The 24,251-nt window shown below is 48.3% G+C and overlaps 1 protein-coding gene across 9 annotated transcripts in view; it reads left to right on the top strand.

The window, feature by feature from the left end:
• TNIK (TRAF2 and NCK interacting kinase) overlaps positions 1-24,251 on the top strand; it is a 149,265-nt gene that overhangs the window by 111,663 nt on the left and 13,351 nt on the right. For 2 of the 9 annotated variants that reach the window (XM_039713385.1, XM_039713378.1), the window contains exons 13-24: positions 808-918; positions 1,382-1,468; positions 2,758-2,955; positions 7,155-7,319; positions 8,923-9,162; positions 11,447-11,553; positions 13,833-13,996; positions 15,112-15,209; positions 15,930-15,953; positions 18,712-18,720; positions 19,781-19,965; positions 23,077-23,203. In XM_039713385.1, the coding sequence (XP_039569319.1) occupies positions 808-918; positions 1,382-1,468; positions 2,758-2,955; positions 7,155-7,319; positions 8,923-9,162; positions 11,447-11,553; positions 13,833-13,996; positions 15,112-15,209; positions 15,930-15,953; positions 18,712-18,720; positions 19,781-19,965; positions 23,077-23,203 (1,515 nt within the window). Of the gene's footprint in view, positions 1-807; positions 919-1,381; positions 1,469-2,757; positions 2,956-7,154; positions 7,320-8,922; positions 9,163-11,446; positions 11,554-13,832; positions 13,997-15,111; positions 15,210-15,929; positions 15,954-17,535; positions 17,539-18,711; positions 18,721-19,780; positions 19,966-23,076; positions 23,204-24,251 lie in introns of all 9 variants that reach the window. The other 7 variants (XM_039713379.1, XM_039713382.1, XM_039713387.1 and 4 more) reach the window with 7 other exon arrangements.

Below are 24,251 nucleotides of genomic sequence, written 5' to 3'. Positions count from 1 at the left end.
GCAGCCTGTGCAGCACTGCAGCACTTTGCTGCCAGCCCCTGCTCCCGGCATGGTTTAGGCAGCTGGAGGAGTCAGGCTGGGGTAAAAGCAGGCGTGTGGGGGCTGCAGGTGCGCCCAGGGTGACTCACAGCAGGCTGTGGCTTGTCATCACCCCAACACTCCCTGGATTGCTGTGCTACAGAGTGGAGCAGGCAGGGATGCACCCAGGAGGGAGTGGGGCAGGCATGACCTGAGAATAGCAAGGGGAGTCCCATCTGGCTTGTTTGGTGCTTCAAAAAGGAAAAACCCTTGGATTTTGAGTCTTCCTCGTTGGTTTCTGGTCTCAGCAAACATAAAGAGGGATGCATTTCCCTCTGAATAGGCAGTAAGTTCCCTGTCTCTCTCCCTCATCCTCCTGGGTGGGTTTGGGGCTGAGATGTGTGTTATCTGTAGGTGATGAGCTCGTGTAGCTCCCAGGTGTCCGAGGCCTCATTAACACCTGGTTGGCCATGCTGGGAATTGGGGACCATGCACTGCCCCCATGGCTTCATCTGCAGGTGGGAGAAGAAATGATCTGGTTCTTGCTGGGAGGATGCTGTGGGTTCTCCATAGGCAGTGCCAAACACCAGAGTGTGTGAGGATGGAGTGGGATCAAGGAGTCCCTCTATCCCCCAATGGACCAGCCTGCTGGCAAGGCATCTCCTTTGGATGGGTGGGAGCGCTCTGGGTCTGTGGGCAAGGCGACACCCCAAAAACTGTGAGAAAAAGGGCTTTGAGCTCCTGGGGAGAGGGATGGGGATGCTGAGCGGTACCTCCTGCCCCCCACAGCAACAGAGGCGGGAGAAGGAGCTGCGGAAGCAGCAGGAGCGGGAGCAGCGCCGGCACTACGAGGAGCAGATGCGGCGGGAGGAGGAGCGGCGGCGCGCGGAGCACGAGCAGGTAACGCCGTGGCAGTGGGGCCAAAGCCTTCAGCACGGATCCCTCTGCCTCCAGTCAGAGATCTTCTTGTGAACACTCACGTTTTGCCACTTGAGAGCGAATTGCTTAATTGTTAACACTGCGTGTGTCGCTTTCACTGCTGTTGTTTATTTCTGTGTGGATCCACTTGCTGGCCCGCAGATGTGAGGGCACTTGGTGCAGGTTTTCCACGCCCGCTTGTTGTTGGGGTCAGATTTTTTGTTATTCTTGGGTAGCGTTTGCCATTTCCCAGTGGTTTCCATTCTTGTAGAGTGGTGGACACCCTGGGCTCTTTGGCAGGGATGGAGGGTGCCAGGGCTGATTGATCAGATCACTTGGGTGGGGCGGATGTGGGCGCCCACCTCATTCTCCTTCCTCTCCGGAATTACTGGCTCTTTTACCTTCTCTCTCTTTTTCCTTTGATCCTTGCTGCCCATGCCTCCAGGAGTACATCAGGCGACAGTTAGAGGAGGAGCAGAGACAGTTAGAGATCCTGCAGCAGCAGTTGTTGCAGGAGCAGGCGCTACTTCTGGTAAATGGAGGCCACGGCCACGCTTGCCGCTTTCTGCCCTTGTCGTGTCCGCATGCACCCATGTCCCCCCAGTGCCTCCTGACATGCCCAGACGTGGGGGACACCGCTGTCACCACCCTACCTGGAGCCTCCTGTCCCGCTCCATGGCTGCAGCATGCCTGGATCCCCCGTTCTGCTCGGGGCTGGCTCCCCTCATGGAGCACGGCTCTCATCGCGTCCCTCCGCAGCATTGGCATGTGTGTGTGTGTCCTCCTGAGAGGAGCAGCCTTGGTTGCTGCTGTGAAGTTTTGGGGGCTGTTTGCAGCATGTTGGGGTGTGTTTGAGCTGTTGTGTGCCTGCATCCATCAAACCCACTGTGCCATGCTGTTCTTCATGTTCTGAGTGAAAGCTTTTGTTTCAGTTTCCTCGCAAGAACAGTCTATTCCCTTGTGTGCTGTTTGCATTCTGGATGTCCTCTTTTTTATTTAATTTGGGTTTGAGTTATCCTTTTTACTGCTGGTAGCTGTCTGTTACTCATACTGAATTTTCTTTTAATCTACAGGGTTGTTTTTTTGTTTTGTTCTGCTATTTTATTCAGGAAAAACAAAAGCCATCACAGAAGCCATTACCTTTTAAAAGACTTCTCAAAATTATTTAATCCTTTAAACTCATAGAGCTGTAGGGATTCAGAAAGATCACACAGTTGGCTTTGCATCTGGCTCTTTCCAGGATCAATTAATTGGTCCTACAGAGGAGTTGGCTTCAGTTGGGTTTTTTCTGACCATAAAAATCATGAAATGGTTCGGGTTGGAAGGGACCTTAAAGATTATCTCTTTCCAACCCCCTGCCATGGGCAGGGACACCTTCCACTAGACCAGGTTACTCTGAGCCCCATCTTGACTAGGTGATGTTTGGCACCTCATTGAATTGATCCTTTTTTTTCTATCCAGAAAAACCTGGGCAAAGTCAATGGTAACTCCTAAGCAAACATCAGCCCTCAGTGGGTCTGGCAGAATTTCCGTGACAAGGCAGCACTCAAATCCCCCATTCCTACCAAACGGGGCAGGAATGGGGGATGTGAGGGCAGTTCATGGCTGCAAAGCATCACTGGCAGAGTCACAACTCTGAATTCGCTGGCTCTGCTCTCTCCTTGGGGATGCTTTACAGCTCAGTCCCCAAAGTCTTTCAAATCAGCGAGCTCTGCCAGAAAACAGCCTTTCAGATGCTCAGGCCCCATTGTTGACCCAAACAGATAAATCTGTAGGTTTCAGGCTGGCTGGGCACCTTGTCACTGTGTTTTCTCTGGGCAGGAGTACAAGCGCAAGCAGCTGGAGGAGCAGCGGCAGGCGGAGAGGCTGCAGAGGCAGCTCCAGCAGGAGAGGGACTACCTGGTGTCCCTGCAGCAGCAGCAGCAGCAGCGCCAGGACCAGAGGCCAGCAGAGAAGAAACCCCTCTACCATTACAAAGAAGGGATAAATGCCAGCGAGAAGCCAGCGTGGGCCAAGGAGGTAAGGGAGAGCAGGGAGGATGGTGGTGCTCGTGTGTATCCGCAGGGCTGGGTCTGAAATGCACACAGCAGGTTGATCTGCACAGGGTGGGGATGCAGGAGATGCCATCAGCTGTGCTGGGAGCACTCTCAGCTCGGTGCAGTGTGTCTGTGTTTGTACAAATGGGGAGGTTTTTCCATGAGGGCATGTGAGAAGGAGAGTGAATCCCTACCCTGTCTGTAGGCTTGTGGATGTAGAATCATAGAATTCAATTAAGGGGTTGGAATGGACCTTGAAGATGATCTCCTCATTCTCCTTCCTGGCATATCCACGAGTCTGCAGGGGTCAGGGGTGAATGCAGAGGGTGATAGTTGTGAGGTTCTTTGCTGAGCCCTAATTCTGCATAGGCAGGGGTTGCACAGCTTTTCCCCCAGGCTCAGGGCTGTATCCCTTGGGGTTGCTCTTTCCCGATTCTTTCTCTCAGGCAAAAAGAGGGGATTGTAATAGTTGGGAGATCTTGAATATTAATTATTGCTAGTCTGAATAGTCCTGAAAAGATTAAGACATGCATTGTCTGCAGTGCAGATTCAGGACCATGTGCTGATACTCTTTCTCCTTAATCTCTTTCTGGTGACTCCAGTAAGACTGGTGCCTGCTCTTGCTATTAATTTTTCTAATTTTTCTGCATCATCATCCTCCATCCCTTTCAGTGAAAGAAGAGGTTTGCTAAGTGGGATTGCAGATGAGGTGTTCCAGATATGCTGAGCTGCCTCTGATGGGAGAGGCTTCCACCTGGGTGGTGCCTCTGCAGCTTTGTGCAGAACTGGGTCACTCTTGTCCACCTAATGGGGTGCTGAGAGTGGGTAGTGGGAAGGGAAAAGGGAATAAACTCTGTATTTTATTGCCTTATTGTTTTAAGTAAACCCTCTAGAATATTGCTTAAGTATTTCTGGCACTGTCTTCAAAACTTTACCAAAGATATGTAAAAAGGATTTTTTTTTTTTTTATCTGGGGTGAAGGAAAAATGTGCTGGATTTAGCTTTCCCTTTCAAACACAAAGGCCCATTTCTTCTGTTTCGTGGGTCTGGCATCTTTTTGATGCTGTCTCTGGAAGCAGGACATTGGGAACTGCACAGTGTTAATAAGAGCAGCAGAACATGGCCTCTCACCCTTTGCCAAAATCATAGGGAAGATGAGGTTTCCTGTTGTTGGGGAACTTCTCCAGCTTCCACCAATTAGCTCTCCAAACCATTTATTCCTTACCTGTGTCACTCTGTCTGGTTTCTAATTAAATGCTCCAAGCTGGGGCATCTTTCTGCTGTTGGGAGCAGTAGTTTGATGTAGTGCCTCAGCAAAGCACCCTTGGGAATCTCCCAGGATTACTCCTCTTGCCTCCATCCTGTTTTATCTTCTGTTTAGTCCTACTTTTAACACCATTCAGGTACTTTGCTGCATATATTGAAGGCCCACCTTTGCTGGCTCCACAGATAGATTTGTGCTGATACTTAATGAGCCCACCATGGTTTCTGCTATAGTTTAGCAATTTCCATACCCAACCCATGCATGCTAATTTAACAGAAATATTGAGACTTTGTTTTCCTGTGGGAACAATGAAAAGACAAGTCTGGTGCCCAGCCTACAGTTTCTGGAGGCTGTGCAAAGCTTATTTGGATATTTCCTGAGGATTTTGCATTATATCCCATACTGCCCTTGTTTTTGTGCTTTTTTGGTCTCAAGTCTTCTCTCATAGGAGCTTGATCACCACGGCTGAGCCCTCCTCACACTGTGCCTGTCTTTGCTTCTCACACCTCTCCTTCTTACACACATTTTCCCACCTCACTGGTTTTCACAGGGTGACCCCAAGACCCTGCAGGAGTGGGATAAAGCATCAGAGTGAGGCTGTGGCCACTCACCCTGTGGTCGTGTCCCTGCATCCCCTGGTTAAGGGACTGGTGATGACAAAGCTCTGGGTGGGGAACCAGCCTGTGCTGCATCTCTCACAGCTTCCCCAGAGCACAGTCAAGGATTTCTCTTGATGCTGAACGAAACAGTCTGAGCAGATAGTCCTGCCAAAACGCGTGGATGCACATTCCCTTCTGCTGCCCCTTCTACTTCTTGTTACCCAGGGTTATCCACTGGAAGCTAACTTGGGATGTGTCCCAGATCTGCCCTGTTTTTCCAGGCACATCTCTTATGATTATGGACTATTTGGGCCTTTTTGGAGATGATGTTGGGACCCTCTGGTGATCCAGCCAGGGATGTGGCATGAGCACTCTGAGCTGTGATGCTGTAATTAGCAGCTCCCGTTGTTACTGACTTTCTGTTGTGGATCAGTATTTGCTGAACAAGGTGTTGCAGATAGCCAGGGAAAGCTTGGTTAGCTGAGGGTGGGTTTGGGCAGGAATATACCACCATGATTGTGCAGAAAGGAGGGGACAGGTGTCCACATTTTCCACATGGTGGCTGGTCCCTGTGGTGCTTTCCCACTGTCCAGAGCTTCCCTGGGAGATCTCAGGGCTCAGCTGTGCATCACGAGCTGTTCCGTTCTCTGCAGCAGCCAACGCCCACATCAGCTCCTCCTTCAGTCCCCGTGGCTTTTATCCTGCTCTCACTTTGAGGTGATGTATTAAAACATTAGCACCCTCCTACTGGGACTGCACAGACACTGCTAAGGATGTTTCCTGTTTGGGGAATCTTGAGTTCAGTTAGAGATGGCCTGTACTCTAGCAATGATGAACTCCTGAAGGGTTTTGCTGCCTTTCCCCTTTTTTGCCTAATAGTGGAATCAGTAGGGCCCCACCAAGCACATCTGGAGAGTCCCAAGAGCATTCTCTGCTGTGCTGGTCCCACAAGGTGCAAGTGAGGAGAAACTGGCAGTGGGAAATAAGCACCTTTCTCCTTCCCAGTAGCCAGATATCCCCATTTGATCCCTCTCCTGCCTTGTCCTCACAGCAGCTTGGACATCCCCCAGGGCCAGCTGCACGCCAGGCCTGGCGCTGTGCCGGGAGCAGCCGGGCCGCTGCCAGGGCTTGGCTGGGGAGGGGATGCACTGGGGCAGCCTGTGAGCCAGCACTCAGGCTGCTGCTCCCTCTGCAGAGGGAGTTCTCCTTCCCACCCTGCTCCCCTTGTCATCCCTGTGTCCCCTTTCTTGGGCACTGCTGAGCAGAGCTTTGCACGGCCTCTGCTCACTGGGGAAGTTGTGGTGACCTTCTGGACACAGCATTAGCCCCTCACGAACTTAAAAAGGAAACAGTCCATAACACTAATTTCTTACCTAGATTTTACTCTGTCTCATGCTCAGTCTCTGAAAATGATTCATTTTTATTCATATAATGGTTCTTTTGTTTCATGAGTATTTACTTAAAGAAGAGCTGTGGTTCTTTCCAAGCAAACCTGTTGTAAAAATTACCTTTCACTGTGGCATCATCCACAGTGAAACTGAGACATGCTAGGGGTATTTAACACTTTAATGACACATAAATAAAATACACATCAGATCTCGAGGTATCAAAAATTCTGCATAGCATATGCTGCCTGAATATCAATGCACAGCCTAACTGCAGGGTGGCATGGCTGGGTGAGCTGAAACCACTGTGTTCCCATCAAGGGTAGCTGAAAGCAGTGGGCTTTGGGTTGATGTTCTCTCTCAGTAAAAGAGGTTTTTTTCCCTCTCATACATGACAAAGTGCCAGACTCAGTAAATTCAGATCAAGGCCAACAGTTTTCTGGCTGCCATGTTTGTTCTTTTATTCAGATCAAACAAAACTACCCATTGTGGTGTTTATAACAGTGAAGGAAAATGGTCCCCTTGCTTCAAGATCTATTTGAGAAGAAGCAAGAGCTTCTCAGGAGTTATCTTCTAGGAACATCTCTCTGAGGCGTGCTGCCTTTTCTTTATTTTTTCTTTTTTGTTTCTTTACCTTTTCCATTTCATATTCAGAAATTAATTAAGCATATAGATTCAAGCAGTCCTTTTCATGCCTTTAAAACGCATTTATTGCACAGTTTGATGGATAACTTGGGTTCCATGATCACAGAACCACTTTGCTTGGGAAACACCTCCAAGATCCTCAAGTCCAACCTGTGACTGATCACCACCTTGATCAAACGATAGATACAATACACCTAAAGGGAAAAGAGCTTTCTGTATTTATGCATACCTTGGGTTTCCATGGGAGACGGGCTCCTGGGGGCGTTGACCCTGTCCCCGTGTCCCACAGGTGGAGGAGCGCTCCCGGCTCAATCGGCAGAGCTCGCCGGCCATGCCCCACAAGGTGGCCAACAGGATTTCTGACCCCAACCTGCCTCCTCGCTCCGAGTCCTTCAGCATCAGCGGCGTGCAGCCTGCCCGGACCCCGCCCCTGCTCCGGCCCGTGGACCCGCAGGTAATGGTGCTCCCCCGCTGCCAGGGTGCTGCTAAGGAAACAAGGAGGAGTGGATGGAAGGGAAATAGCGCCTGGCTCCCTGGTTTCTCAGCCTTAAGCATGTTCATGAGTAAGAGCAGCATCTACATGCATGAGTGTATTCCTCTTGTCACCTCCATGTGTTAGCAACATCACGCTGGTTTGTACCTTCCTTTGAAGCATCACGTACTGGTTACTGCTAGAAACAAGCTGGAGGACCAGGAGGAACTGCTGCTCTGGTCCAGTGCAGCTGTTGCTCTGATCCTCTTTGGATCTGGTTTATGTAAAGGACTAAAACCACAGAGCCTGGTACAAAAGACCCGGGATGCTTTGATGCTGAGGATCATCAGAAAGAGGTTTTGCTTTCTTTGCCGCTTTGATTCAAGGTTTTGTTTTGGTTTTCCATTGAGTTGACATCAGTCACAAACACATCTGGAGAGGGCATAGATCACCATGACTGTCACAGAGGAGGGGCATCATTATTTTAGAAGTTTCTCCCAGCCATGAGGTCTGCAAGTACTCTGCCACCAAAAGCTGTAGGAGTGTCAGTGCTGGCTCTGGTCCAGCCCCTGGAATTGCTCCCACAGATCCACAGATTCCAGTAGGGATTTCAGAGGGAAATACAAAGCCTTTGCTCCAGGTTCAGTGGGACTTTCTATGGAATATGTGCCAACTAAGCACCAGCCATGTGTGGCACCTCCAATACAAAGCCAGCTGTAAACAACAATGTGCAGGAAAGCCCTGAAAAATACTTTTTGGTATGCATTGGGAAAATGGGCAAAACCACACTTCACTGTCATCCCTCTGACTGACCAAATAATTTTCAGTGACCTTCTTGGTGTCCTATACCATCAGCAGCTACAAGGACTTTTGTTTGGCAATAAAATACTCATGAAAGAGTTGCTTGAAGCCCAGAACCCCATGTCAGTGTGTGTGTGCATACTCATGTGAGACATGTACAGAGACTGTATGTAGAGATTTCAAATAAAAGTTACAACCCTGTTGTATCAAAGAATTGCAGCTTCACAGAGTCCTGGGAAGAAGCTCTGATTTCACAAACTGTGACTTTGTGATTTTCTCAGATTTCCCAGAACAGATGTCAGTATTCCTTAAACTTGCAACCTGTAGGGCTAATCCTTGGGAGCCACCAGGACCTATAGAAGCTCATGCCTCCAGATACTTTTTAAGCCATCTATGCCTCAGAATTCCTGATGATTTTTTTAATCAATTATTATTTATTATCGTTTCCTTATTTTTTTTTCATTTTTAACATGGAAAATCCATGCCAACCCTCATTAGTACAACCACAGAGGTGCAGTGTAGGAGCTGGACTTCGGGCCAGCAGCAGCAGAGCCTGGGGCGGGCACGGCGTGTGCGGGAGTGTGATTTTTAACTGATCTTGCCTTGAAGTGATGTAAGTCAGAAGTTCCTGAAACCAAGGCAGTGCTGATCTCAGACCAAGGGGGCTTTTCAGTGCTAATCAAAAAAAAATTTTTTTTAATCAAATTTTTAGAATTTTTTTTAATTCCTCCCTTTTTTTAACCCTCCATTTTGACTGATAGTTCTGTTTTGACTTGGTGCTTAGATTCCACATCTGGTCACTGTGAAATCCCAAGGAAGCTCCTTGTCTGGGTCTCAGTCACTGCATGAACAGCCTGCAAAGGGACTGGCTGGGTTTCAGGAGGCTCTGACGGTGACCTCTCACCGCACTGAGATGCCAAGGCAGAACTCGGACCCCACCTCAGAAAACCCTCCTCTGCCCCCTCGCATTGAAAAGTTTGACCGAAGTTCTTGGTTACGGCAGGAGGAAGACATTCCACCAAAGGTAACACAATCCTCCTCACTTTCAGCGCTGTCAGAGGCAACCCCAGAGCTGAGTCCCTCTGGCAAAGCAGAGTGGGCAGGACTGAGCCCACCCCGAGGCTCTGCAGCGGGGGCTGACCCACCCAGGGGCTGCATTTCCTCAGGCAGGGTTTGCAGGACATGCTGGGAGCTGCTCTTGGCTGCAAAACAGCTGCAAAACATCACTGCCCTCCAGCAAAGAAAGTTCTCGAGCTCAGACAGAGGCCAAAACAAATTAATCTCTTCTTTCCCTTGGATAAAAAACAACCTTCTGCTTAAATGGAATTATAGGGACATAAAATTTGTCATACTCAATAAGACGGGTCCTTTTTAGTCCAGTACTGTGCCTCCAGTTGCAATCAATATTGATGGAAGACTTGTAAGGGCTCCAGCAGCTTTATACATTCATTGACATTTTGGCAGTGTCTGGCAGTACCTCTTTAATTAGGATTCTTCTGGACCAGTATTTCGATTGTGTTGTTTATACACCTTCACTTTGGAAGAATTATAACTTGGCCATTAAAGTTGCCCTTACAGTGAATCAGTGCTCGGCCAGGAGGATTTTTACAGAGGAGAAATGATTATAAATTGATTAGTGACAGGGAGGCAGTATTTGTCCCTGATTGAGAGGCAATTTTTCTATGTATTTACAAATTGAGTGACTTGCCTTTTTAAGAGCAAAGTTGCAGTCACCAGGTAAGCCTCTCTGTGCAAGGGATCTGTGGTGGTGTCATGGGTGTTAATAATGCTCCTCTTTCTGCTGTCACCAAGCAAGAGGAGACGTCAGTGCTCTGCTGAAGGCAACAGCAAGCCAACAGCTCCTGGAACTGTCTGTGTGCTTGGCTCCTCCATAGTGCAGGAGGGTGGCTGCCTGGTTTTAAGCTAATTAAGAAAAAGCCCCTGCAATTTAATGTTGGCTGTTGCTATGAGTCCTTTGAGAAGGACACTCAGCCGCAGTGATGCCCTGCATGGTGAGACCATGGCTGCTGGGAGAAGAGCTGTTCTCCAGCACTCTGCAGTGATTTCTCCCTTGGCTGAGGGAAAGTGGACTCTGGAAGGGATCTGTGGACTCTGGAAGGGATCTCCACCAGATCACATTTCAGGCTGTTGTGTTGGCAGCACCACCCATGAGGAGCCTGACTTCACGCTGGAGTGCCCGAGGTGGGTTTGAGGTGTTGGGAGGCAGGACCTAAAGGACTGCCCCAAGAGGCAGGACCAGCTGTCTCCATGGTCCAGGGTCTTGTTTCTGCCAGTGCTTGTGGCTGGATGCTTCAGAGGAAGGTGGAAAACTCCCCAAGTCCTGACTGCAGAGTACCCTACCTGGAGGGGAGACTGCTTTGTACTGGGACAAGCTGCAGCTGGTAATGCTGCAGTGCAAGCTCTCTAAGTCTTCTCTTATCTTGCCTAATGCAACTGTGTGTTTATTCTTTAAAAAAGCCAAGCCTAATCCTTTTTCTTGCTAATCCTGACAAGCCCTTGGCCTTTCTGTTACCTGGTGCAAGGTACTGAACGGTGAGTATTGTCTTGCCTCTCCACATCACCTGAGGTGCTGGGGGATGAGGCCTCTGCACCTGTGGCCATGTAGTGATGCCCACGGGATGGGGCAGAGGTCCAGGGTTACCTGTCACTGCCCCTGTAGGCTGTGGTTGGCTTTGGGTGCTCTTGCTGAGCCCTTCTGCCAGCAGCAAGGTTCTGGCAGTGGCTTCTGAAGCTCAGTGAAGGTCACAGTGTTTAATCCCAGTGTTAGGTGGGTCAGTCTGGATCTTCCGCTGTCAACCCTCTTGTTTGTCCACCAGTCAACACCTTCTGTCTGCTGGCATGTGTCATATCTGAGCTAGAGAGAAAACCTCCGTTGTGGCTGTTGAAATGCACTTCAAGTCTGAATTTTATCTTAAAAATTACTTTTATGGGGTTTTTTTTAGATTTAAATTACATATATATATATATATGTGTGTGTGTGTGTGTTTATACGTGCATACATTTCTTCTAGATGTGAGTGCCCTGTTTGGTGGTAGCCAGGCTGCTCTGGGGGCTCTCTGGAGCATCCCTGAGAGCACCATTGCAGCTTGCTGCTGCCTCACACTCCACTGATTCCTTCTAAAAGCTGAGAGCCTTGTCTTTTATAATTGCTCTAAATACTGCCTTTCTCTCAGCGGGAAATCAGTTGTAAATCAGCCTTAAGGCAGAGCTGGAAGGTGATCTCCAGATGGCTCAGGTGAGTGAGTGGCCCAGACTGGGTGACTGCAGATGTCTCCATTCTTTTCCAGGTGCCTCAACGAACCACTTCCATATCCCCTGCCCTGGCAAGGAAGAACTCCCCAGGCAATGGCAGCGCCCTGGGGCCCCGGCTGGGCTCCCAGCCCATTCGGGCAAGGTGAGGACATGCAGGGCTGGGCAGGAGTGACCCTGGTGCCACTGCTGCACTGCCCACATCGCCCGGCTGTGACCACAGACAGGGGCTGGGTCCAGCCCTGCTTCAGCTGAGTGAGCACCACGACATCTGCAAGGCTTCTCTTGTGTCTGGGGTGAATTTGTGCATCCAACAGTGATTTGTACTGACAAGGCTTGGAGCACTGGAATCCCTGGAGGCTTTGCTCCCTTGGCTGAATGCATTCCTGGGCGTTGCAGGGTTTGGAGGTGGATGCTGCATCTGCTGCTGTGGAAGCAAACAGGAGTTTGGGTGCTCCCCTTAGTGGGATTAGGTCCTAGTTCTCACCTCTTGCATATCAGTGGATCCCTAAAAGCCAGTGGGAAGGTCTCAGTGGTACACTCCATAGTTTCTTGTGCATCAGAGTGGTTTTTCACAGGTAATGACTGAGGAATGTGCTGCAGGACAGACACTCATACAGCTTTCGAGATCTTCTCTAGATGTAGATCAAGGATTAAATTCCTTTCAGCTTCCTAGGACTGGGCCTTTAGTTCAGCCAGATGCAGCTCTGGCACAGCAGTGAGCCCCGGGAAGGTGCTGTGCCACCGCTGTGGTCCCATCTCTGCCGTGTCACAGCTGTCCCTGGGCTGTTCAAAACGAGCTGACAGGCTCTGCTCAGAGCTGGATGGAAAAAACACAGCTTAGTCATGCGAGAGCTTGTCTGCCTCACAGAAGGACCTCAGACGGGCAGATCCCCGGAGAAATGCGAGTTCCAATTAGCCTTGCGTGAGGAGGGAGCTCCTTGGCTGCTGCTTCCTGCCTTGTCCTCAGAGGGTGAGGTCAGAAAGTGAATGTGGGGATGTTCCTGGTGTGTGCTGTCACCAGGGTGAGCATACGCCTCCCTTTCCAGCTCAGTGCCCCCTCTGTGCTGCAGCAAACTCAGGCAGCAGCCCCAAGTCACTGGCAGGGACAGCAGTAGGAGGAAGACTATTTTTTGTTGTTCTTTTCTTTTTTTTAATTAGAGAAAAAGCATATCATGGTTTGCTGCTCTTCTTTGCCAAAGGCTGAAACATTTTGAATTCTTGAAAATGTTGTTCTTTTAATTAGCTGTTGCTTGAAGGACAGTTTAAAATGCAGAGGGATAGTGGGCTGCATAATCTTTATAAGTGATGGTATTGAAAGTAAAAAGGATAATGGAAATCTGGGATTCAAATTCAAGGTTGCCCAGTGTTTCCTGCACCTTCACTGTCCCAGTCCTGGTCAGTGCAGGTAAAGACATCAGTTGCCAAAGTTTTCAAATATACTTCATTAGTTAATTCAGCTCAGGATGTCAGCCATGCAGCATGAGCTGGAGGCCTTCACTTTGATGAAAATTGGAAGTTATTAGAATGCTGCCACATGTCCATTAAACTTAAGTTTTCATTGAAATTATTTCATACTTTATTTCTCTCACAGTAATGTAACATTTTTCCTTTCCCCCCATTTTTCGTATTGGTTCTTGATTCTCCACATACAAAAGTGCAAATATTAAAAAATACCCCTTCTTTTATTTGTCACCCTGTTGTGAGAAATGAGGGAATATTTACTACACATTTTAAAGAGGCATTTGAGTAAGATCACTTCCAGAAACATTGTATAAAACCAAATTGCCTAACTCTGCATGAACATCTCTTCTGATGTCATTTCAATGCCAAGTAAGAATTAATTTCCTAAAGGCATTTGATACCCAGAGAGATATTAGTCACTCCTTGTGTATCAAGGGCACTTTTTATTCTAGATTTATCTGTGTTCACAAGGGTGAGAGAAATCAAGGAGGAAAAGTGGATATCTGATGCAAGTTTGAAGTGAAGCCATGAAAATTGGGGTCTGTGAACTGAGTGGTTCAAGAGATCTGCAGCCTTGTTGCAAATTTGAGATCCTTGCTTTGCTGAAGTCTTTGTCTAACAGCACATCACAAATTCCTGCTTTTATGAAGAATTTTGGTGGCTAATTAGGTAACCCCGGATTTGCAAATGTACAGACAGGGGATCAAGAGCAAGGAAATCTTTTAATGGTTGCCAAATTTTACAAAATAAGAGCAGAAATCTTCTCTAGGCAATTTTTTTGTTGTTGTTGCTGTGGTCACAGAGCACCCAAAATTGGTGACCTCAGCCCTGTCACCTCCCTGTCCAGAGGAGAACTCTCCTGGCCTTTGCAGCCACCCCTGTCAGTGTGGGAAGGGTCTGCAGCCCTGGGGGCGGGTGTGACCCTGCCTGATGGTGCCTCTCTGTTCTGTCCTCCTGCAGCAACCCAGACCTGAGGAGGACAGAGACCATCGTGGAGAGCCCCTTGCAGAGGACCAGCAGTGGCAGCTCCTCCAGCTCCAGCACTCCCAGCTCCCAGCCCAGCTCCCAGGGTGGATCCCAGCCTGGCTCCCAGGCTGGCTCCAGCGAGCGCAACAGAGTCAGAGGTGAGCTTGGGAACATCCCTCAGCAGCAGGCACACCAGGAGGGGCAAGAGGTCTGTGATCTCATGCTTGTTTAAAAAAAAAAATTTAAAAATCAAAGGATCCATCATTTCTGATGTGCTTTAGTGACCTGCTGGCCTCCTTGCAAACAGAGCTGCCAACAGCCCCGTTTCCCTGGAGGCTGATATCAGATGGCCACAGCATCTCACTGCCAAGTAGCCTTGGCAAAAGGAGATGGGAGTTGTGCTTTAGGGTAAACTAAAAAAACAACCAGTGTGCTTCCTGTCTTCATCCACCCGGATGCACCTCTCCTGATGTGTTTTTTTCTGGGTGTGTGTTTCACTTTTAATTGATGTATATGTATTTTTTGGGGGGGCTTCATCTTTGTGCCCGAGATGGGATCAGAGGAGTGATGTAACTGTAAGAAGCTTTCTCTCAAATGCTTTCACCAGGCAGCCGTGCTGACATGGGATTTATGTGTGTAGCCAAATTGTTCCCTCTCACCCTAGAGCCCCTCTTAAAGACATCCCATTCTCCTGTTTAATGGCAGTGGAGTAGTGGAGTTGCCACAGCTCATACACCCACACATCTGCATTCTGGCACAGCCCCACACTTCCATTCCCCAGGGCTGAAGAGCATTAAGACAAATGCTGCCTCCATGTGTTGAATGTTTTATGACTTGGCCATAAGATGATGGTGTCTGTTGTTGAAAGCATCCATCCTCTAGGTAGTCAATAAAAGGAGTTTGTAACCCATTGTCATTTCAGGTTTGGTTTTGTTTTTACTAATGAGGAATCCTGTGACAAATATTGTCCTAGCAATGTCAGATGCTGCAGAGCTTTTCATTTATCACATGCCCTGCTCTTCTGCAAAGTAAATTTGTTTCTTTAGTAGAAAAGGAGCAGTAACTCTGTGAGAGGGCTGTTGGTGGAGGCTGGGCAGGATTATGGCTTCCCTAGCTCTGTTGGTGGAGAAGCAGAAAGGAGCAGGAGTGTTTTTCAAGACAGCAGGAGCAGAGTGATGATGAAGCCCCCATTCCCACCTGTCCCAGGTGACAGGCTGCAGTGGTGGCTTTTGGCAGCGTTTTAATTCCCCCTCTCTCCACCTGCCTTTCACAGGGAATGCCAAGCCCGAAGGGTCCCCTGTGCTCTCCCATGAGCCCGCCAAGGTCAAGCAGGAGGACAACAGGGACGTGACACGACCGAGCCGACCCGCTGTGAGTCCTCAATTCCTTCCCATGGCAATGCTGCCAGCTGGCTTGGCCACGTTTCCCTTCGGTGCGGTGGCACAACCGCGGGGAGCCCAAAAACGAGGCTAGCACTGCTGCTGCTCCAGCAGAGAGACTGGAAAGCAGCAGTACAGCAAGAGCCCCTGGGAAATTTGAATGCTTAAGAGAGTGCATGAGTTTTTACCAGGAGCCCAAGCCTAGGGGAAAGCACTTAAGCCTGTGTTTCCAGGTGAAGCAGACGCTTAAGGGCTTGGCTAGCTTGGGCGCGGCGGTGGCCGATGGCACATGGTTGTGTTCCGTGCTGCATGTCCCCACAGCACCCACCCAGGGATGCTCTGCTCGTGAAGGCTGGGGAACCAACCAGCCCCCGACAGCCTTCCCAGCTTAAAACCCCACCTGGTAGTGGTCTCTGTACACTCCCCTTCTATTATTCTGAGCAAAATCTCATCCGAAGTGTTTCCTCCTGGTTTAATGCTGTTGATACTTGTATCTTAAAACTGCAGAGTCGGCCTAAAAACTATATGAATTTCCACTGCTTCTCTATTTTAATGTGTATTAATGTTTTGTTGATGATGTTTTTTTTTCTCTACACTCCACAGCGTTGAGCTAACAATTCTAATTTTATTTCTAACCTGCTTGCCCTTCCTCTGGCTTTTTCCTGTCCCGATCTGTTTCCTCTGATGCTGATTATTCTTCCTTTACCCACAGAGCTATAAGAAAGCTATAGATGAGGTTAGTGATATCTTTTCTCAGTGGGTCATGCCTGTGCAAGGTTGACTAGTTAGTGCTTAATTCCGAGCTGGGTTTTCTTGGTGCTGGCGTTGATAAAGGCGGAGATGCGATCTCGGGTCGGATGGGAGAGCGAACCGGCGGCGTTCCAGCGTCGGGAGCCCGCCCGCGGGGAGGGGACAGCACTGCTCTGCTCAGCCCTGGGCTGCCCAAACCCTGCTGGCCACACCACTTGCATGGAGGCCAGGGCAGAGGCTCCCAGCGTTCACGTGGGGGAGCAGGAGGTGCTGCCGCTGTTCGGCGTGGTGGAAGGAGAAGGAGCGAGAGCGGAGGTTTCTCGTGCCGGTGGAGGAGGTCGGGCAGCTTGGACCCCTCACCACATTCTGCTCTCAGCCACAGCCCCTGGCCACCCGCTGATTTCAGTGGGGCCATCAAGTGCTTTTTGAAATCTGTTCTAAGCCTAATTCAAAAAAAGGTGCTTGAAAAATTCAGAGCGGTGGGTTGTTCATTCTCAGGGACCAGCATCCACTGCAAAGCCAGTCAGCAGAGTCATCTCAGATGCTGATGGCAGTGCTGGTCCTCATTCATCCTCTTAAAAAATGAGAGTCCTGAAGTACACCTTTTTCACTTAGGATAATATTCTAAATGTGCATCTGGCAGTGGTGAATGTTTAAATATTGATGGGAAAAGAGCCAGCATTCCTGATTTCACATTTAACTTGCCTCACACACTCATTGCTGTAACTGCAGGGCTGTAGCAGAAAGCACAGGTTTCAGCAGCCTCTTCTGCAGCCTCTTTCCTCTAAAAATAGAAGATATGAAAGAAGGAAGATGTGCTGGTTAGTTAACTTGTTCTCTTGGATAAAATATGAGCAATACATTTTGTTTAATGAGGTGCTTTGTTAAGAAAAAAGCACATAAATCAGTGTCTAAATAGAGGCAGCGTGTGTGCTGAATTCAAGCTCAAGGAGCAGTGTGATTTCAGAACCCAATCTGACTTGATTCCAGCAAATATTAAATCTAAAGAAGGCTTTGTAATTAAAAGTAATTAAAGAGCACTGACACCGCTAACTTAAGTATTATGTCACCCTCAGTAATAACACTTGGAACATGTGTGGAGTTACAGAGCAATTTCTAGTTGTCAGATTGTTTTTGGTCCAGGAGCAACTTGGTGAAGCCGTTTAATCCTACAAAGAGCTCATTACTTAAACAAAATGATAGCATCAAAGAATTAACCATCCTGAGGCAAAGCTTTAACTAGGAAATATGAGTTATCTGATGATATTGTCTGGGAGTATTACTGCTCTTATAACTTTCAAATTAGTTATTAAAAAGTAATTAAACTGATTTTTAAAATACTTTACTATCTTCTAGTGATGGCCAAAAAAGGCTGGTAGGGTGCCTTAGAAGTAGAAGGTGCAAAAAAAAAAAAATTTTCATAGTCCAATGCTGTGACAGGGAGGAGTTCAGTGCCAGTCCTGCACTGCAGAAGTCCAGCTGCAGTTTTGAGAGGCTCTTACAGTCCTAAAATCCCTTTTAAAGTGAGAGGCTCTAATTCAATTCAAAGGCAAGTGCTCAATAAAGAGCATGTTTGATACTCTAAATGGAAAGCATTGTTAAGCTGCTCAAATTGTCACTGATTTTTATTTAGGAACAGAAGCAGTCGTATCACAGAAGCTGCTACGGCACTAATTAAAATAATTAGTTGTCATGACTGCAGATTTGACTCTATTTCGATCTCAAACATGTTGGTATTGAAAAGGAGCTCTTGAAATACCACAATCTCTCTTTAATCATGGTAAAGAGCCTTTCTTTAAAGGTACAGAGACCATTTGGAGGGACACAGAACTACAGAATCAGGGAATGGTTTGGGTTGGAAGGGACCTTAAAGTTCATCTTGTTTTCCCCCCGACCCTGTCCATAAGCAGGGACACTTTCCACTATCCCAGTCGCTCCAAGCCCCATCCATCCTGACCTTGAGCATTTCCAGGGATAGGGCAGCCACAGCTTCTCTGGGCAACCTGTGCCAGGGCCTCACCACAGTCTGAATAAAGAATTTCTTCCCAATATCGAATCTAAACCTACTCTCTGTCAGTTTGAAGCAATTTCCCCCTTATCCTGTCACTCCATACCCTTGTCCAAAGTCCCTCTCCAACTCTACTGGAGCTTCTTTAGGTGCTGGAAGATGCTCTGAGAGCATCTGTGGGGCCTTCTCTTTCTCCAGGCTGAACAACCCATATAAAACCCATCACAGGTAGCTGCTGTGAAACAGGGATTGACCAATTTAAAAAAAAAAAAAGTCCTTTTTTGGGATGCTTATACTTCTGGGGCTGATGCAAAACTCTCCAATATCCAGGGGAGTGTCTGTGTCAGAGCCTGGGCAGGGCAGACCTGGGAGCAGAATGTGAGGCTGTCACTGGTGGGAGCCCGCCGGGAGGTGTGGGTCATCAGCAACCAAAGCACAGATTGCTTACAAAACATTCCTGCCTCACCATTAAAAAACAAACTGGGTTTGCATCTCAGCCATAGAGCTTCTCCATCCTTTTCTTCACATGTCGACAGGATAGATTTTAAGAGCTCTCTTTGCCACAATAATTAATATTGCCGTAGTCGCCCTGCTGGAACGGTAAACTGGAAATGCAGTAAATGAGAGTATGGCCGTAAGACAATTGTGGAATTTAGTCTTTTTCAATGAGTTTCTTTCTCCCTAATCCTTTATCTCTGACCGAATGCACTGATGCCTACCTCGGTCACTAATATAGGGAGAAATGGTAAGACTGACAATTGCAATGCTTTGTTCGTCATGTGCATGTCTTGTGCAACAGAGTTCTCTAACCCATTCTAATTCGAGCTCTCATGCTTTTCTGCCCTACTGCTTCCCCCTGCATTGCTATAAAAGCATGTAAGATAACAAAAAGTCTCTTTTCTACACGGTGCCTGCCATGTTCCTTGTTTTGAAATAGCAGTGTCTATTTTATATGACTGTCGGGTCTGAGACCTCATCAAAGTCATGGTAAACTGAAAAATTATGACTAGGCTTTGGGACTGCTCCTATCTTTTTTCTTGTTTCAAGGCTTTTTGGTTGGTTTTTTTTTTTTTTTAGTTTTCTTTCTCCCTTAGCTTGTAGGCTGCCACATTTCACATAAAGTGCTTAATGGGTCCCGCTGAGGGATTTTTTTTTATTATTATTTTTTGATCGTGTGGCTGACTCAGAGCTGTGACTCCAAAGTCTGGCTGAGCTGGGCGCTTCTCCTCGTGCTCCTCACCGCCTCTCGGCAGCCGCCCGACAGCGGAGACTCACCATGGAAGCAGCTCTTGACGTGGGGATTGCACCACTCCATGGGAGATGCTGTCATTGCTTCCTTCCCAAATGCATTTATTACAGAATAAATACCATTACGGGGTCTCTTTGAGAAGTTTGAAAGAAGAGAAAACCCTGCAGGAGAAATTCTCCGAGCCAATCTTTGAAGTGACGTTGTTTTCCAGTTTACTATGATGGTGACTGAACTTCACCTTTTCCAACAAATATAATTTTGTCGTGTATATACATATAAGTGTGTGTATATATATGCACATACACGTTCCAAAGAGAAAAAGAAGAGGTTGGCTATTGACTTTTCAGTGAGCGTAAATCAGTTTTGTTTTGTTTAATAAATGCGACATGCTACAAACATTGTCTTACGTTTGTCTCATGTTTGTAACGACTCTGTAAAGCTATTTCTTGTTGCTCGTGCTGTTAGCATTGGCTTTTGGAGAGATGTGTGTGACATTCTCCTCGCTCTGAACGTAACAGCCATTGCTTCCTTGTTTCCTTGCCCCCATCCCCTTTAGGATCTGACGGCTTTAGCCAAAGAGCTGAGGGAGCTGCGCATCGAGGAAACCAACCGGCCCCTGAAGAAGGTGACAGACTATTCCTCCTCCAGCGAGGAGTCGGAGAGCAGCGAGGAGGAGGAGGAGGATGGGGAGAACGAGACACACGATGGGACCGTGCCTGTCAGTGACATCCCACGGCTCATGTGAGGAACGCTTTCTTCTGGGGGGGCAATCCATGAAACCCCGGGGTGTGTTTTTCTGGAGGTGAAACCCCCACGTGTCGTGGCCTGGAGGAGAAGTCCTGGTGTGTCCTGGCCTGGAGGAGCAGCAGTTGTGGTAAAGGACATAAAGGACACGGCCAAAGCGTGTCCATGTTTGGTGGCTGGCACTGGGAACGGCGTCATGGTTGCAAGGGATGATGTACTCACATGAGTGTTTATCCTGTTCCAAACTAGAGACAATTAATGGGAAAAATGGGGCCATTTCTGCTGCATAGTCAGTGAATGTTGCCTCATAGCTGATGGAGCTGTACCTGCTGACGAGGCAGGCAGGTTTTTGGCCAGAGTGGGCACAGCTGACCTCATCCACACTGTGGGTCCTGGCCATGGGATGGATGTGCTAAAATTCTGCCTGCTCTTGAGCCTGGTCTTGCCCCAAATTAAGCCATGCTGAAGTGTCAGTACTTGGTGTCCTGCCCAGTGCCAACTGGTGGAGCCAGGATTGGAATAATCCTGAATCTTTGTCTTGGATTTCTGCCCTTGGCACAGTGTTGGTGGGTTAAAGTGGTGAAATGCAGAGATCAGCAGATTGTTATGTCCCATGGGACAATTGTGCTTTTGAATCTCTCCAGATCAGGGCAGCACAGCTTCAACACTCACAGGGAGCTGTTGCCATTCAGAGAGAGTTCCTGGGGTATTTCTGCTCAGGCTTCCCACCCAGTGCTTTGCAGGGGCATTTCTGGGGGTCTCTGCCTGGCAGCAGGATCTGAATCCTGCCCCTCTGAATTCACAGAGGAGCTGTAGGAAAGTTTCAGGGGATTATTTGTGTTTTAATCAGTTAATTTCCATTTTTCCAGCTGAATGAGTTATAGGTGATAACAGGCATACCTGGCTTCAGGAACATGGTTTAGCAGTGAACATGATGGTGCTGGGTGAATGGTTGGACTCAAGGAATTTAGAGATCTTTTCCAAGCTAAACAATTCTTTGATTCTCTGATTCATGGGGCATGGAGCAGCACAGAAGCCCTCTAAGTGGCAGGGACACCATGTCTCCTTGGGTCCTTGTTATTCAGAATGCCAAGCTCCTGGGTTGAAGCTTCCTTCCAGCAGAAGAATTAAAATCAGAGCTCTTGAGTTGGTTGGAGCAAGTCAGGAGGCAGAGGGCTGGCTCTGAATGTGCAGTGGGATGGGCAGTCAGGCGTGCCAGAAGGGGCCTCAAGCTGCTCATGGAAGAGGAGTTTAATCAGGAGTGGTTAATTTGTGCTGACATCCTTCCTCAGACACCTTGGGTTTGACACAGCACTTCCCAGTGGATAAATATCCCACTGGATGCCTTGCAGCCACATGTGTGGGATGACAGGCACAGCAGTGAGCTGGATGCCCCCAGCCCCTGCCAGCCCAATGCCACATGTCCCATAATGTCCTGTCTCTGAGTGTCCCAGAGACACAGGGCAGAGATGCAGGGCTGTCTGCAGGCAGAGCTGCACTGCCCCATGTCTGGGGGAAAAAAAGCAAATCCTCTGAGTTACACACAAAAGGGACCTTGGCTCGAGTTCAGCCTCAATGTACTTCGGTGTTTTTCTAGCAGACATTTATTTTCCTATGTTTAGTGCTTGTCATTGGAAGGTGGGGCCAAGAGAGATCATCTCATCTGCTGCACCTTCTGAGTGATCTATGTGGAACCCATGTTTAAACTTCCCTGGATGTCCTCCCTGAACACGTGGCTGCTCTTCATTCCAGCTCTATCCAGATGTCCTCTGCTGCAGGATAAACCTATCCATTGCTCTGTGCCCAGTGGATAGGAGGGATTGTTTATACCATCTTCCTCTGGAGATAGCATTTCTCCATCTGAAGACTCTGATGACTCCCTTCAGCTCCTCCTTGAGCTGTGCAAGCCAGCTCTTGCCCATGGCCAGGCAATTCTTGCAGGATGACATGAAACTGTGCACTGACAAAGTCTGGGACCTCAGGGCTACCTCAGCCATTCATGCACTGGCTGTACAATCTCAAAATCAACATAACCTCCTCTGGCCCTGTTTTCTTATTTTAAAACTATAATAACTGTGCTATTTTCTCATCCTTTGGAGAAAAGCTAATGGTAGGGAGGTGTGAGCTCCTCGCATGAAAGGTGCTGTAGGAGTCTGGTGGGCTGCTGTCTGGAGTGCCTTTGTGATGCCTGTCCAGGTGTAGGTTTGATGTGATGCAGGCAAGGAGCCAGTCCCACCTCGGGGTCCCCAGGGCTCAGATCCCACCTTGGACCAGTAACCCCATTATTAATCCAGGTTGTTTTGGTTTTTCACCGACCAGGCTCCCTCACAAGCCTCCGGGCTTGTTGATGTGCACAGAAGTTAAAGTTGTATTGCCTCACACTGCTGGAAGCAATTGGTCTGTGAGGCTTTTAAATGCAAAGTAATGGGTTTGATCATCCAGGGGTGTTGGTTGTTTGCTTGTGGATTTGTTCCAGTTACATTTAAGCAGCCAGGCTGCCAAGGGAAGTCATGGAGGCTGCTCAGCACCTGTGACATCCAATCTCAGGCAGTCCCAAAATTTAATCAATTCCAGCCCCCTTCTTCTAGTAGGAATATGGAAATTTCAAGGTGAAACCACAGGTTAGGGCTACATTTCCCCCTGGAAAACACCAGAAAGCTTCTGCCCAAATCTTCTCCAGACCCCATCCCCTCCCTTATTATTTGCCATCAGATGCTCTGGTGTTTCGTTTTCAAGGCTTGACATGGGAATTAAAGGGAGTAAATTTTGGTTTCCTGTGGCTTTTTGAGGTAGAAAAAAAATTATATAAAGCAGAGCAGGACTGCCACTCCTTGTTACCTGGTCATCAGTGCTCCTCTCAGGACACCTTGGGATAAGAAAGAGAATGGTCTCTCCCTTTGGTATCTGTAGTTTATCAACCTGACCCTGGCCCTGTATTTCTGGCAGCATCTATCATTTCCCCATAAATCTAAGTGATATATTTTTCTAACTTTTCTTCCTGTGAGATACAGAGCCTTACTCTTATTGAAATAATACTGTACTAGAGGATTTTTCACTAGTTTAACAAAGGGATTATTCATCATTAATGCTTTTCCCCTCTGTCCCCAGACCAACAGGAATTCCTGGAAGCAACGAGCCCTACAACCTGGGAATGGTGACAACCCACGGGCTAGAGACTTCCCACGCAGATACGTTTAGCAATATTTCAAGGGAAGGGACTTTAATGGTGAGGGAGGTAAGTTGTAACACAAACACTTCCATGGAGCATCTTCAGGAGGTTTTGCCCATGTAAGCACAAAAACTAACAGTGCTGTGTGTCCGGAACACAAAATGAGGAGTAAATTGTGCTCGTTAGTGCTCTCCTCAATGCAATTTACACTCGGAGCAAGTGTGACAAGTGCAAATGTTTCTCAGAACTACAAACAGCAGTGAATGGCAGTGCCAGGGCGGGAGGAGGCTCCTGCAAATGTTCTGCTGTAACCCCACCATTGCTGCAGGCAGCAGGAGTTATCTCCAGTTTACAGCTTAGTGAATTCACTTGGAACTGGCCCAAAGTTTGGCCTCTTCTTCCCAGCCTTTGGGACTGTTAGAGCCGTGCAGTGTTTGTGGAGCATTTGGGGGCTTTTAGCAGAAGCTGGTCCTGCTCAGAGCCAGCTGTGGGAGGCACTGGGCATCCCAGATGGATGTCAGCCCTCGTCCCCAGGGGCTGTAGAGGTGAGGCTGTGGTGGGAGCAATGCTGAGGGATGGTTCAGCAGTGAGGCAGAGGAGGCACCTTCAGTGGCTGTGGAAGATCTCCCTCGGTGTTTCTCAACTTCCCAGCTGCTGGAACGTTCTGGTGATGCTGGTGGAAGTGCAGATGGGTAACTGGATTCCTGGTGGGAGAGCAGGAGGCCCTCATGGTTAGGGAACAGGGGAATCACATCAGGGAGGTGGATGGGAGAGGAGAAGGAGGGAGGGGAGCTTGGAGTCTGCAGTTGTAAAGGAGGGATGTTTAGATCACATGTAAACTAGACTTGAGCTGCATTTTAGTTCTTAATTCCATTTATCTAATGTATTTACATAGAAATGAAAAAGACAAATGCAAGTTTGAAAGAGAGGAGTGAGTTAGCAAAAGAAGTCACAGTATGTTTGCTGCCTTTCTCCATCAGTTTTGGAGGGGGTAGTAATACAGTCCACCCCATCCCTCACTGGGATGGAGCTGCTCAGAGCAGGGATCCCCACAGCTCTGCACATCCCTAAATCAGGGAGGGAAGTGTGGGTGAGTGGGAGAACAAGGCCCTGT

Source organism: Passer montanus, unplaced genomic scaffold (genome assembly GCF_014805655.1).
Source record: "Passer montanus isolate IOZ18808 unplaced genomic scaffold, ASM1480565v1 scaffold29, whole genome shotgun sequence".
In the NCBI taxonomy this organism is placed as follows: domain Eukaryota; kingdom Metazoa; phylum Chordata; class Aves; order Passeriformes; family Passeridae; genus Passer; species Passer montanus.
This window is presented reverse-complemented; position numbering and strand designations above follow the sequence as displayed.